The sequence below is a fragment of the Corvus moneduloides genome, chromosome 4 (assembly GCF_009650955.1).
Source record: "Corvus moneduloides isolate bCorMon1 chromosome 4, bCorMon1.pri, whole genome shotgun sequence".
Taxonomy (NCBI): Eukaryota; Metazoa; Chordata; class Aves; order Passeriformes; family Corvidae; genus Corvus; species Corvus moneduloides.
Window position 1 is genome coordinate 62734828 of NC_045479.1, and position 14519 is coordinate 62749346.

The following is a 14519-nucleotide window of genomic DNA, read 5'->3' on the forward strand; positions in this document are numbered from 1 at the left end:
ATGACAGAGTTAAACCATCCTGACTAGATTTTTCCCTCAATTAAAAGGGAGCCCTCAGGAGACAAGCTCAGATGCAGTCATGTGCATGGCAGACACAGAATCAGACAAATCTTCGTCTTTAAAAGTGCAGGCTGATGGAAAGAGCATGCTGGAGGAGAACAGAATACAGGCAGTGTCTTCACAGGCTATAAAAAGGAGCTACTGGTTTGGTTAACTGCCCAATAAAACTTGCAATAGCAATTAAAAATGCAGAGCTTCCCTTGACAGAAATTTCGACATCACCATTACAACATGCCCAAGGTTAAAACAAATTAATTTAAATAGGTGTAGCATACTCAGAAGGTTTAACCTATAGCTAGAGACAAATTGCTCTTCAGACAAATAATTTTTTAAATGGCACTAAGAAGCAGTCAAGGATTAAATTACTTTTTACAGTTGACCCTGATGAAAATAAGAACTGGAGGTCTGGACACAGTTTTCATGTTATTCTTATGTTCCAGTACCATGCAAGCAACTGCAAACAAAGATATTGTGGCTTGGACAAATTTTACATGGGTTTGTAAAATGTTACCATGTATATTAAAAAGAAAGCAAAACAAAACATTAAAAAACCATACAACTTACTTCAATTGTGTGTCATTTACAGCAATATCCAGGTGTGATTCCAGCTGTTAAACAAAAAAGAAAATAAACTTGTTCTTTACAGAGGTCAATATACTCTGTTTAGTATTTCAGACCAGTAAAATGTGTCATAGCCACATTTCACCAGGTTCAACATTTTAACAAGTTTATTTATCCTCCTCTAAATCCTTACAGCCACTTCAAAAACCCCCATAAAACAGATTCTCTTTTAAAAAGAGAAAAAAAATCACTGCATTGCAGGAATTTTCAGCCACTGGGTCAAAGGTCTAGTAACAATGACATGTTGTAATTTTTATGTTCTGTTCTTTGTATTTTAACTGCAACAAACGTTCTTGTCACTTAAAACTGATAAAAAATCAGTACACAGTTTCTTTGTCTAGTGCACTTGATAAGTCTGCTTTTTCAAAAGCTGAGTATTAGATCAGAATAGCGTCATGAGTGTCACTTACTGCCTTCTAGGTCAATAAAAGTGTAATTCCACTAAAGTTACCATACTGTGGCAAAATCTGAATCTGACTGAATGTATTCTTGATAAGAAACTAATGCAAAAAATCCCCAAAAGCAAACAGAAATACAAACCCCGGTTTTCCTATGAAAAAACTTCAATGATAAAAAAGGCAAACAGCTCTCTGTACCAGTACCTGGAAAACATAATTACATCCCACTAAAAACCATTATATAATAAAATACTCATAACTTACTATTGAGTTAAAATTTTCATCAGGATAAAACTGGACACACCTTAAAGTACTCTTTGATTCCTGGAATTAAAAAGGACATGTTTTTAAAATAAGAAAGTATACTGTATAGACTGAAAAGTGGTTGGATACTCAGAACCATTCTTCACACTCAAACTGCTTTGCTAACAGATATGAAGAAGTTAGAGGACAAAAGAATTTAAAACCACATATAATCCCTCACAATAGCACAATGACATGCTTCCTTCCTGTCCCAGATCATTATCTGCCAATCATATATAATTGCGTGGGCTCTCACTTGAAGCACAGCAATACATGTCTCACACATTTTAGAAAGTTTAAAAAATATTTTCCATATCTACCTATATGGCAAAAAGAACTGTATCTTACTTTGGCCAGCTCAAAAAGGGTATCTCTGAAACAAAAACATGAATACATTTCTCCATCACAGTTCACTTCCTGTTATTTCCTAACATTCACTTTTTTCATGGCTAAGAAGAGTAAATAAAAACCCTTTTTTATTTACAGAGAATGCATCAGGTGCAAATAGCCCCTCAGACAAAATAAAAAATCCAAACTCTAAGAGTTTCAGAGTTTCTTGCCAAGAGCCTGTCCTCATTTGGTCACTCAATAAGTCTGCATACAAAATACTTTCTAGATGTGAATTCTCTAGAACAGAGGTATTACTCTCAACAGTTTTGGATAGATTCAGATAGTTTTCAATAATAGACTTTTCTAAAGCAAAAAAAAAAAAAAATTTACAAGCCCACCTTTTTTATAGAAAGCACTAAGACCAGAAGTCTTCTTGCAATTTACTAAGCACAATAGCAGCTAAGGCAAGTTTGGCTTCTGCTTTGGGTTATTTGAGGCAGGAACAAGACAGACCATCCTAATGAAAACAAACTCCTACTTCCTACCCCACACACTCAAAACTTCACTGTCTCTAGACAGGCAGGAACAAAACTGCAAGAATGACTTTCTTCTCACCTTTGGAACAATGTAGAAGAGTCTTTGTTCCATCATATCCCACTGTGCCCAAACGAGGTCATCTACAACTTTGGCTCTTGGTAGCTGACCTGACTTTTGAATCACCTAGAGGGAAAGAATAAAAATATTAGAAACCATCAAATAAGGTTTTGTAAAAATTATGCACAGTCTGTGCTTTAAAGAGAAAGGCAGTCAGAGAAGAGGCACAAACAGTAAGGAGCTTGGAAGGAACAGACTCCATCTCAGCAGCACGAAGTCCACCTTTGTTGTGTGCAAGGTGCTCAGTTTAAAGAGATCGGAAGCACAGTTTTCAGGGTACACCTACTAACAAATCTTTTCTTTAAGGCTTCCTTGCTTGCAAGAAATCCACCACTTAAACTACTCAAAGTGAATGAAGAATAGCAGCGGCACCCTTCCTCAGAGAGGAGAGAAATACCACAGTTAGTTCAGATTCAGCTACATTAACTACTGAAGGAAGATGTATCAGCTCTAAAAGAGATTTCTATCCAAAATCTCAGCCATTTGAGAGAGAGGACTGGAAGTAAGGAAAAGACTAGAACTATGGAAAACTGTTGGGATTGTATACATGCACACTTGAATGATATAGGGAGGTTTAATTTCAACCAAAACAAATCTGTTTGTCTGAAGGACATCAGATCAATCTGTTTTCTGGTTATACTTAAGTCTTTACTCCACTACTGTAGTCTAGCATATAAAACCCATCTGCTTTAAAGGTCATGATAAACTGAGAAAACCATGAAAGATTGTAAAGTGACCAAAGTCAGGTCCTTAACTTTTCCTTCAAAGCCTACATTCACCTCCATAATGCAAAACATAGGCTTTGAGGACACAATTATTTACTATATTAGATGAATGTTTATTAATAGTAAGTCTTTCAAGCAGAGCATCCACAATTAGTTGATGACAAATTCATGTTAAAAACAGAAAAAGAGATGAGGAGAAAAAGAGATTGGAAAATTCACTGTACTTGGACTGTATCTAAGTTTTACATATTTTGTTCATTTGTTTTTTTAAGTGAATCCTTTACTGGGTTCACACAGACCCACAAAAGACAAGGTTAGGAAGGTGACTCTGAAAATATTTTAAATGGTTGCAAATATTTTAAATGGTTTAAAAATGAATAAATACTATGTTTATTCCCAACTTCTAACATACAGAAGAATTCAGCAACACATAAAAAAACCAATAAAATAAGTAACTTTCCTCATAGATTACAAGGTGTAAAGTTTTTCAATCAGCTTTGTGGTTACCTGCATAAGTTGCCATACTAATCAATGTTTTCTTTATAAACTATGTGTTGCCCAAGTATAAAACTACAAAAGCTTTCAGCTAAATTAATTAAAGTAGAAAACCTCATACTCAATGATTTTTCAATCTTACCACTTTGTGTTCTTCTTCTGCAACAACACGAATGTCAAATTGTTCAATATCTTTAAAATATTAAAAAAATAATTACAAACAAACATTTTCAAATGCTTTTATGCAGCTAATTACACAAGCCCACCTCTGAGAATTCTGTAAGAACACTTTAGGGCCAGGAAAGTTCAACTCAGTGTAAGAGGAAATCTGTGATACATGAGCACAGGTGCCTAGACAGAGATCTGGATTCTCTTCCTTTCCTCAGCTGAGAGTGGCCTCAGCCATAACACCTTGTGGACACAGTTCCCTGCCCAAATCAGTACAGCACAGGCACGAAGAGCAATGACTGGAATGTGCCCAACCAAGCCAAGGAGCACATGTGGAAAGAAAGAGTCTGCAGAGCTGCATGCCCATGTCTGAGACTATCCCTGACCTGTTTCACTTCCTATCACGAATACCCCTCACAGACCTTCCCAACACAAAATTCCTTAAAGTTATCCACAGCTGGCCTGCATGAGAAGTGCAAGATTCACCCAGCAGATCTTGTGTTTCTGTTTAGCTCTGTCCACTTCAGTCTACCCAGGGTTGGTGTCTAGCTCAGGGAAGATGGGCCTCTCCAAGGGGATGGGAAAGCAATCTCACTCTATAATAAGAAGGAAAAACCCAGCCTTTTCCAAGTGCCCATCTTTATCCATTCCCTGCCATTAGATTAGGCTCAACATGCAATGTTAGCTGAATCCAAGGAACTATTGCCCCATTGCAATCCCACTTCACATGTTAAATGACAGTCCATCTTTCAGTCAATTGATTTGCTCTGTATTTACATAGGCAGCTATAACAAATCTATTTTAGCTTTTTTAGAAATAAAGATAACTGATGAATGCATGAGCTAAGCAACTAATTGTAGACAAAGATGGCCATTCTGTTAACATTGAAAAAATTCCAGTAAATGATACAGTTTTTGAAAGACCTTTGGAATACCTAGAATAACTCACACCCTTCTTTTTCCCGTTTTTTTTTCCCCAATTAAAGTATACCAAAACCATAATCTATAACAATCATCTTCAAGAAAAGAATAACAATGTACTTTGAAAATATTAACTCACATTTATCTTCTGAAACTAGCAAGAGACAACTTTCTGTAGAAGAATTTCTGCCTTCAACTGGATAAAGAAACTACACAGAAAGTTTCACAAAAGTAAGTAAAAAAACAAAGTCGTTTAGAACACTTATCTAAAATGTTTTGGGGTTTTTTTTCTGGATATTTATGTATTTTTAAATTAAATCAGACACACTAATGATATTCAATTAATAAAAATAGCTATTATTACATATTAATAGTCATCAGTCACTATAACTGCAAACTGTGGAAGACTGAAGAGAAAAAAAAAGGAGCCTTCATGTTGGAGAAATATTGTACACCAAACGTTTTAAGAAGTTTCATTTTTTTATTTCTGTGAATAAACAGGGTGACATTATCTCTGTAACAGATGCAAGATAAAATGAGGTATTTCTGCACTAAACCATGTTTTCTCCCTAGCACAGCATATCAAAAAAGGCTTATCTTTAGATTAGGTGAATAATTTACCTGTACTCGAACAGAGCTATCCACAGCCTTTAGGACTCTCACATTATTAATGGGATGAACTTCGATTAGCAAGGTTAAATACTTGGATACTGCAAAAATAATATGTTTTAGATAACAGTCTCTTATGTACACAAGTTTGTTTTCCAAACAGAAATTACATGAGAAAGAGAGCAAAAGGGTTGAATATTTCAAATAGTATAATACAATCCACTTGCAGTACCTGACTGTAAGACCTGACTTGCTCTTTCTTCCTCCGTATATTGACAGAAGCTGACTGCTGTGGGGGGAGAAAAAAACCAACACAACCACAGTGAGTGTTCATATTTGATAGTAATATTACTAAACATCCTTGAAAAATGAGCATCACAATTCTTTTACCAAAACCATACATGTTAAAGGAACAACAGAAGCCCTTCTAGATGTAGGAGGCATGCGTGAATGCAGGAGGAGGAAGCGAACAAAGGGTCAGTGTGTCTTAGATATTTTAATAAAACAGCAATATTGTCACAGCTGTGTCTTTATGTTGTTACCTACATTATCTGATGATGGATCCACTGAAATTCATAAACTGCTGCAGGCAACACATAGGTCAAAATAGATATAAGTAATTCTAAACCCAAATGAATCATCCTACTAAACTAAATCTTTATCAAAAAAATTTAATGATAAAACATGTATTTACCCAATAACGTCCTTTCATTGTTGACTGAGCAGCTGATTATGTGCAGATCCTTCTCAAACACATAGAGGTGCTACAGAGAAACATGGTAATGTTAATAACTGTGCTTTTTTAAACTCCATAAAGGAAATAATCTAATTACTTCTTAGGAAAACGCTGCTGTCCAGTACACAGCTTCTGTCTTTAAACCAAATCTTTTCATGGCCAGAAGAACCATATTTCAAGGCTCAGTTGTAACAGCTCTCTCTCATGTTTGTTTTTTATGAGTTCTTTTAAGCTCTATGTTGCCACTTGAGCAGCACAGCAGACTTTTATGTAAATACAAAATTTCACTCATTTCATACTATTATGGGGACACTTGCAAAGGCCTGTTATCATGGTTCTAGTTATTGAATTGTAGGATATTTATTTTTAGAATAAAATAATCTCTTACAAATGGTAGCATCAAACAGACCAAGAATGCACATATAAAGAAAAACCCAAGCATTTACTTCTTGGCACATGTGTGCAATGTGAAAAGGAGTGGAAAGGACTTGCTGTTTAGAAGGTTGTCTAGAAAAAAAGATTGCAGACATGATGCTTTACTCTCAAGCCTTTCAGATGTTCTGCAGTGTGGTGCATTTTAATACTACTGAGAATTGTACCAATACCTTCTCCAGTATCTTTTCTATTTCAAACAAGGATACACTCCTTAAGGACATAACATACTGTGTTGCAAAGCATCAAAATCTGAAACACTACAGCACTTTCACCAGAGAGAAACCTGGCATTGCTCTCACCTCATTTTGTTTAGTTTGAAGATCGTACAATCCAATGTGAGTATTTCTCTGATTTCCCTATGGATGAGAACAAATTAGCACTAGCAATATAAATATACACAAAGTTAAACATTGCTCTTTTTTTTTCCCCTGTTCTCCCTGCCCCTTGACACACATCCTCACACACTTCCCTGTCCTACATATAAACAGGCAGTCAATTATCTAATTCCAAGAAAGCAAATTCTAATTCCAAGAGAACAAAGATTTATTTTTTCCTTTTAGAACTAACCCATGGGATAAAGCTGAAATGTGGCCAATCCACAGCCCACAAGCCATTGCATAAACCAAGTGCCTCTCTCTCACTTTGCTTCTAAACTGGTTTTAGTTATAGGCAGTAAGACCAGGAAAAGAGATGTCTGCACAAGAATCAAGAGGGATGCTGTGGCCCCTGGAGACTTAAGGCTGGTATTCCAAACCTCACCAACTTGGTGGGTCATTGCTCCAAAAGGGAGCACAGAAACATCAAACATCACCAAAAATCATCTCCCAGTGATCTGGCTGTAGCCTGGAAAAAGGATTTCAGGTCTGTCTTAGGAAGTGATTTCTTGAAGGCTAAGTATTTTACAAGTTCACCATTAGCCTTCTGCCTTTGAAGAATAACATAATACATACCCTTTCTACCTTATTGATAATTAATATATGATGATTTTGTTTGGGGCACAACTTTACTACTTCTTAATTTTTACCATGCCTTAAATTTTCAAAATATTAAAAAAGAAAATTCTGCTTTGCAGCATACACTGGATAGCAAATTAAACTGATGTCTATTAATGTACTCTGGGTATAGGCACTAAATTGCTAAACTGCTGAAATTAAATCCAGCCACACAGGCTTCTACTTACACAGTGAGCATCATTGTTTTTAACAACTGCTTAGGGGGAGAGGGGAGAGATCTGTGGTTATTTACAAATTTATGGTGTCTTTGTGAATTTGAAACAAAAGCCTGAGTATTCGCTTCCTAAGGGGTCTATTTCTGAGTGTCTCATTATTGTTGTGGCAATGACAAAAGTCTTTGACTTCTGATTTAAACAAGGAAAACAAAATGTCTTTATATTAAGACACAGGCTCCAGGCTTCCTAATTTAAGATTAGGCAAGTGCTTTCACAAATAACTTTTTTTTTCAAGTGTGTCTGAAACGTTAACACCTTCTGTACTTAGATACTGAAAAATACACTTTACAAACTGGTAACAGAACTACATCAATGCCCATGGCCATGCATAAACTAGGATACTTGTTTTCATGTGCACTCTGAAGATTCTTGCATTATAATGCAAATAGAATTCACTTCTGTTAAAAATATCTTCCTTTACACTACTAATGTCACAAAATACAGACACCGTCAAAGCCCCTGTACAACATAATACTCTAAAATGAGCTTGAATATAAAACTCATTCTCCACCTTCTCCTTGTTTCACACAGAATACACTTAACTGTCTCTCACTTAGAAGACAAAGGTTGTTTTCTATTTGTATCTATTGGGGAACAAGCCAGGCCAGCTCAGTCTAGTTTACATCCTGTGTAAGTGCCATACAATTCTTCCCAAAGAACAGGCAACAAGTGGCCAGTTCCCTAAGCTCCACCAACTGTTTTGACCAGATCCCTACAGACTACAGTGGGAGCTTAGACACCCAGCATGCAGGCAGACACCTACATTTAGATGTGTGAACCTTGAGCTACAACTCATCCCTTGTGCCAGTTGCAAGAGCCTGAAGAGCACACAAGGCAGTTAGACTGTCAGAGGCCCAGAAAAGCTTAGTGTGAGATTCCACAGGTACCAGAAAGCAGCAACACCACACACACAGAGTACCAGATCTTCTGCTGAGCTAGATGATTAGTTGCATTAAGTCTTCTAGAGTTTTGAGCAATGAAAAAATCCCAAAATTTGACACACACTTTAGAATTGGTTTTATGGTTACTATTGTCTTGTACAGACTCCCCTCCCTATGCTTGTACCAAAGGAAACATCCACCCACAGTTAACGTGTATTACACCTTGATGAAGGCCTCACCTCTTCCCTTAACCCTAGGGAAGCTGGAGAGTTTTAGCATTGTTGAGCCAGAGGGGAATGAAAGCAGCCCTACTCTACTGGAGTTCACCTCATATCTGTACTCCTCAAGAAACAAGATCCTCCAGATTCCAGCTGGATCTACAGACTCCTCTGAGCTGCACAGTCAAGGAGCACAGCTTGTCTCATCAAGGAAATGATGGGAATGAGATGAAGTTTCACCTTCTGAAACCATTAGAAAACCCACTTGGATGTAAAACTACAAATATATGGAGAGCAAAATCCTATGTTAAGAAGTCAGCTCTAGATACTTCAGGACATCAAATAAACAGTGGTTACCTCAGACTACTTCAATAAAGTGTTATGGATGAATCTTAAAGAAAGGTATGCGCAGAAATAGGGTTAGATAAATGGTATCCTAAGACATCTTAGTAGGAGAAAATATTTAACTAAAACACTGCTCACAGTTTAATAGCTAGGCTTTGCCGAGAAATTGAGGATGAAATTATGTGCTGCTTGTGAAGTGATTTTAAAAAATTGCATTTCATTCATGGGGAGATTCTGGCCCAACAAAAACTCAAGGGCAAAAACCCTATGGATTTAATCAGGTAAGTACTTTACTCTCCATTTCATCATTCTTAACCTTTGTCTGAAGTGGAGACAGGTATTTTCCCATTGCCCAACCCCCCAGGTTGTAATCAGTCGTGTTTCCATGTTCTAACACTCACTGCAAAACAAATTAAACTACAAGAACTGAATTCAATTCACATACAGTATTATTCTCAACTATATTTTTATAAAGTTCTAAGATGGACTTACCTTCCAGGTATAAATAATTTTTCCATTTCTTTCAACATTTACAATGTAAAGTGCTGATGAATTCTCAGAAGTGTCTGAAATAAGAAGTACAAAAAGGCGCAGGATTTTCATTTCAGATGGTTCATAATATAATTTATGCACATTTTAAGCAAATATGCTAAATATATTTTTACATGTAAATACTTATTTGCATTTTATTACTCCCAAAATTACTTCCTTCTGGAAAAAGAGAGAGTATTTCTTACATCATTATTTAAACCTGATAAACTTCAACACAAATAGTCACGGGATTTTAAAACATGCAAGAAAAAAATTATTTCTGTAAACTCCTACCTCTTCATTATAATTGTGATTCTAATGGCCAGTACCTTTTGTTATGAAAATGGAATGTGCTTTTTCAAAGAATAAAAAAAACCAAACCAAAAGACCCCCTCGCATTTATTCATTATACACAACATGGGGTTCAAACAGTCCAGTCATACTCCAGTTCTCCACACACTACAGGAAGACAGAGCTAGCCTGAGGAATATATCATTTGCTCACACCTGCTCCTTCAGCATCTCAAAGAAAAACCTGAAAATAAACTACATCTTTAGACATTAGTTCTACAACACCAACTTTTCTGTGCCATTCTTAGCCTCTCCTCCTCCTCCAAAAAGAAATAAGTAAAGAAAAAAACAACCAAAACCCAAAGAACCACAAGATTAAATACCATACAGAGAGATAGGCAACCTACCTACAAGTACAGGGAACTAAACAATGAAGGACATATGGGATGTGAATGAAAGAGTACAGTTAAAATGGAAACAAATGAGTCAGAAGCTAAGATGGACACAGAAAGAAAAGAGCTTATTTAGACAAAGCAGTACAAAATAAAAAGAAAACCACCAGAAAAAAGGACAAAATATTGTACTCAAGGTGACAAAAATGCATGCTTTTCCTGATACTGCTTTTATGTTTTGTAATCACTTCAGCCATCAAAAATGTATGCATCTCTGATGGAATTTTTACTAAAAGCTGAGATTTTGCCCTTAGTAAGGTTGAAGCTGCATGACTGGTCTTAATTTTATAATAGAGGTGGCCGGGAGGTCAGTAAGCATCAATATAGAGAACTCTCCACAACCCTCTGTAAGCATTTAGTCAAGTCTGACACTATTTATCACAAAGTGTTGCTAGAAGTTATCACAAAGTGTTGCTAGAAGGAAGACACTTAGGGAAACTTATTTTAACAAGCCTGATACTATAAACTGGCTTGTACAGTTTGCAGTGATAAAACTTGAAAAAACTGTTTTCAAGTATTATCAGAAGGAAGTAAATTTTCTATTTTGTTGTGGGATGACAATGAAAATCCTTCCTGTACATTGAGCAACACATCACTTTCTATTGGTTTCAGATCACTTGAAGTACACTACAATACCACTACATTAGGGCTAGATGGTGACAGCTGGGAGAGTCTAAGATAACAATATACTCTTTTTTTTTGTTATCAGAAGCCTCCTGGAACTTAACCACCACCTCAAACTTTCAAGATGAGTACTACAGTCTCCATATTCCCTCATGAAAAACTTCTTCAGAACAGAATTTTGGTAGAGAAGAAGCTCCATGAGCAATCTCTGTGTCAATGAATTTCCCTATCATCTGACATAGACATTCTAAAGGTGCTGAAAAAGTTCTGAATCAGAAGAAAGTTTCACATCACTGAACAGTCAGTAGGAATATGGAGGCAAAGAAGTGGCAATAGCCTCTGCCCTTGGAAAGTCCTGCAGTAAAACCCTGCACATAGAATTACAACTCCTTCCTCATGCCCACAGCCGAGACCAGCAGATGAAGGGCTGCAAAAGAACCAACCCAGCCTGCCAGCCCAGCACCCAGCTTTTATCAACATAATCAGGAGAATGCAGAGCTTGATTTCCTGAAGGCCATTATATGCAGCTCATATGAAAGTAAGTGGAATAAAGAGAACAAGGCTGGTTCCCTTCACTTGCCACTCCCTTCCTCTCATCACAGCTACTCCCAGCTCTCATGCAATTTGCAGTTCTCACATGCTATCAAGTGCTTTCAAGTCCTTAGGAAAGAAAATAATAAATATGAATACCTAACATCTGAAAACTGACACAAAAGTACCATGACTCCTGAAAATTACTTGCTTTCTGTGATTAGATATTTCTTTGATGTTTAAATTAATCTTTTCAAATCCCTACCTCCCACCTTCACGTTCCTAATATGACAGCATTGCATGAGGGGGAAGAAGTCACTACACAGAGATGAGTTAAAATGAAATACAGCAGTGCTGGTATTTGATCAGATGCACCTTCCAAACTAGATTTTTATGATTCTGTATCACCAGGAACATTACTGAATGAAGAGTCTATTACATTTTAAAAGACTCAATACAATTTTCCCCTTCCCAAAAAGAAGTCAGTGCCATTTTGAGACCTTTATGCCATTAACATATAGGTTGATTTATCTTTGAATTAATCACTGATGAACTAGTAAATTCATAGATTAATCAGTTATGCGTGGAGAATTTCAGAATTGTACCCCAGATCCCTCCAGTACACATTTCAACAATTGTTCGGTAAATGTAGAAAATGCAAAGTACTTTTTAACAGATTTTGTAAATGGTGGCTTGGTAAATAATACTCTTATTTTCCAAGATGATACTTTCTGATTTGTCACCAAACAAAATCTTAGGAGTCTATTTCATAACAGACCCTCAATGTGGGAAACAAGTATTTTGAGTAAAGTAAAAGCAACTGAAGGCATTTCAAGCTCATCACACTGTGCATGATGATATTTCTACTGAAGCACTAACAATTACAGTATTATTATTTTATTAGAATAAGGTTTTCATCGGTTTCTGAAAAGCAGAACTGAGCCAGCTGCTCTGCAGATTCATAACAAGCAAAAAGCCACACTGCCAAGAATACGGGAGGTCACTTTTTTCCAACCACTACCCCGAGCGCTCGCTATGCTGGCGATCGCACGGTGCTGTGACAGCTGACGCTGCATCTAATTTTAAACTAGCACTCATTTACCAGACACACGAAAGTGTTCAGGCTGTGGGGTTTTTCCTCCCAGAAAGGGGAGTAGCGTGGGAGAGGGAGCAATGGTAAAACTTATTTTTTGAAGGGGGAGGAGGGGAGGAAAAAAAGAGAAAGCCCCAAACGTGTGAAGAAGCAGGAAGAAGAAACAAGTTGTGGAGTGTAGCAGATGTGTAAAAGTGTTTTCGGCATGTGAGAAGTTCCTTGAGGACACCAAACTTGCCTGCCTCGAGTCCCCCGGCACCCGAGGGTCGCTCCCTCAAGCCCCGGCCGCTCCCCCGCCGCCATCCCCCGGCCCCCGCGGCCGGAGGTCCCGCTGGGGACCCGCACCCGGGGCCTCGCGCAGCCCGGCTCCTCCGCGGGCGGGCGGGCACGGAGGCGGCCGGAGAGAGGAAGGGACGGCCGGCCTGAGGGATGGGGCTCTCCTCGGCCTCCCGGAGCGTTACCTAGAGCCGCGGCGCAGCCCCGCTCTGCCAGCCAGGGCACCACGTCCCTTCGCAGCTCGAACTCGGGCGCCAGGCGCACCAGCATCGCCCCGGCCCGGCGCGGCCCGGCGCCGCTCCGACTCCGCCGCCCTCAGCCCGCCCCGCGGTGGGGGGGGCGCCCATCGGGTGTTCCGGCGGTTCCCGGCCCGCTCCCGGCGTCGCCGGCCCTTCCGCTTCCTACCGGGCACGGCAGCGGCGGGACAGCGCCTCCGAGCCTCCCGCGGCGGCCGGCCGCCGTGCAGGTGACCCGCGGGACTCGAAGGCTCTCGTTTTCCCCATGGAGCGGGCGCCCAGGCTCCCCCTCGGGCGCACTGGAAGAATCACGGAATCACAAAATATTTTGAGTTGGAAGGGATCCACAAACATCATCAAAGTCCAGCTCCTGGCCCTGCGCGGGTCAGCCTCAAGAATCACACCATGTGCCTGAGAGCGTTGTCCAAACGCTTCTTGGTGCTGTGACCGCTTCCCTGGGGAGCCTGTTCCAGTGCCCATCCAGCCTCTGAACGAAAAACCTCTTTCTAATATCCAACCTACACCTTCCCTGACACGACTCCAGGTAATTCCTTACTGTCACTGGTCACCAGAGAGAAGATGGGGCAATCCTTTTGGAAGCTTCATCACGGAGTGAATCCAAGTGCCTCAGATAGCTGCCTGTCAGTGAGGCCTGGAGTTGTAGTCACCTGGTGTTCACCAGGATCAGGAGGCCCCCTGATGGGTTGCCCTGGTTGTGATCCCCTAGGCAGCATTAGCTGTTTTCCAGAACTTCAAGTAGCATCCCTGTTTTCTGAGGCTGTGCACTCTGAAGTTGCTTGTTGAATAGATGGAGTCTCTGTCTGTAAACTGCTGGCAGAACTTGGGGCATCCTCTCAGACTAGGCCTGGCCTGATCCTGCTTTTCATCTGCAAAGGAGGTAAAACTTCGTGTAATCTTAGGGGGGGTCGTGGTTTGTTTGCTTGGGGTTATTTTAGCTGTTGAAAGTATTTGTAGCACTGATATGGTACTACTCCATGGTTATCTATAGCCTGCCTGTAATTACCATTTCCCTTCTGAAATGTGCTGGCTGATATCGGCCAGTTAAAGGTGGCATATGAATGGAGAGGCTGTGAGGGCACACACACCAAGCTTGATGTACCCAAATACAGAACAGCTTGAGCCTGTTCTAAGAGCTAATCCTGTACCAAGTTTTTCCCCATCACTGCTAAGTTCTGGAGCTATAAAAAGGCCAGATCAGAATCAGGTATGTCTGCAAAGAGTGGATGAAAAGCAGGTTGATAATCAAAATGCAAAGCAGACATGCTTTTCTTCTCAATCTCCATATTGCCAACTTTTACAATTTTACCACAAGTTTCGTAATCAGCATTTTTCTTAAAGC

General features: G+C 39.2%; 1 protein-coding gene across 4 annotated transcripts in view; it reads right to left on the reverse strand.

Annotated features, from left to right (window-relative positions):
- GSAP (gamma-secretase activating protein) overlaps positions 1–13314 on the reverse strand; it is a 69802-nt gene extending 56488 nt beyond the window's left edge. For 2 of the 4 annotated variants that reach the window (XR_004239990.1, XM_032107807.1), the window contains exons 1-11: positions 13109–13314; positions 9619–9692; positions 6754–6810; positions 5978–6047; positions 5516–5572; positions 5296–5384; positions 4814–4883; positions 3729–3778; positions 2328–2432; positions 1344–1403; positions 625–668 (exon numbers count right to left, since the gene is read on the reverse strand). Coding sequence is in view for 2 of the 4 variants with exons in the window: in XM_032107807.1 (XP_031963698.1) it covers positions 625–668; positions 1344–1403; positions 2328–2432; positions 3729–3778; positions 4814–4883; positions 5296–5384; positions 5516–5572; positions 5978–6047; positions 6754–6810; positions 9619–9692; positions 13109–13193 (761 nt within the window). In the remaining 2 variants the exon portion in view is untranslated. The remainder of the gene's footprint in view (positions 1–624; positions 669–1343; positions 1404–2327; positions 2433–3728; positions 3779–4813; positions 4884–5295; positions 5385–5515; positions 5573–5977; positions 6048–6753; positions 6811–9618; positions 9693–13108) is intronic. The other 2 variants (XR_004239991.1, XM_032107806.1) reach the window with 2 other exon arrangements.
- Between the last annotated feature and the right edge of the window lie 1205 nt (positions 13315–14519).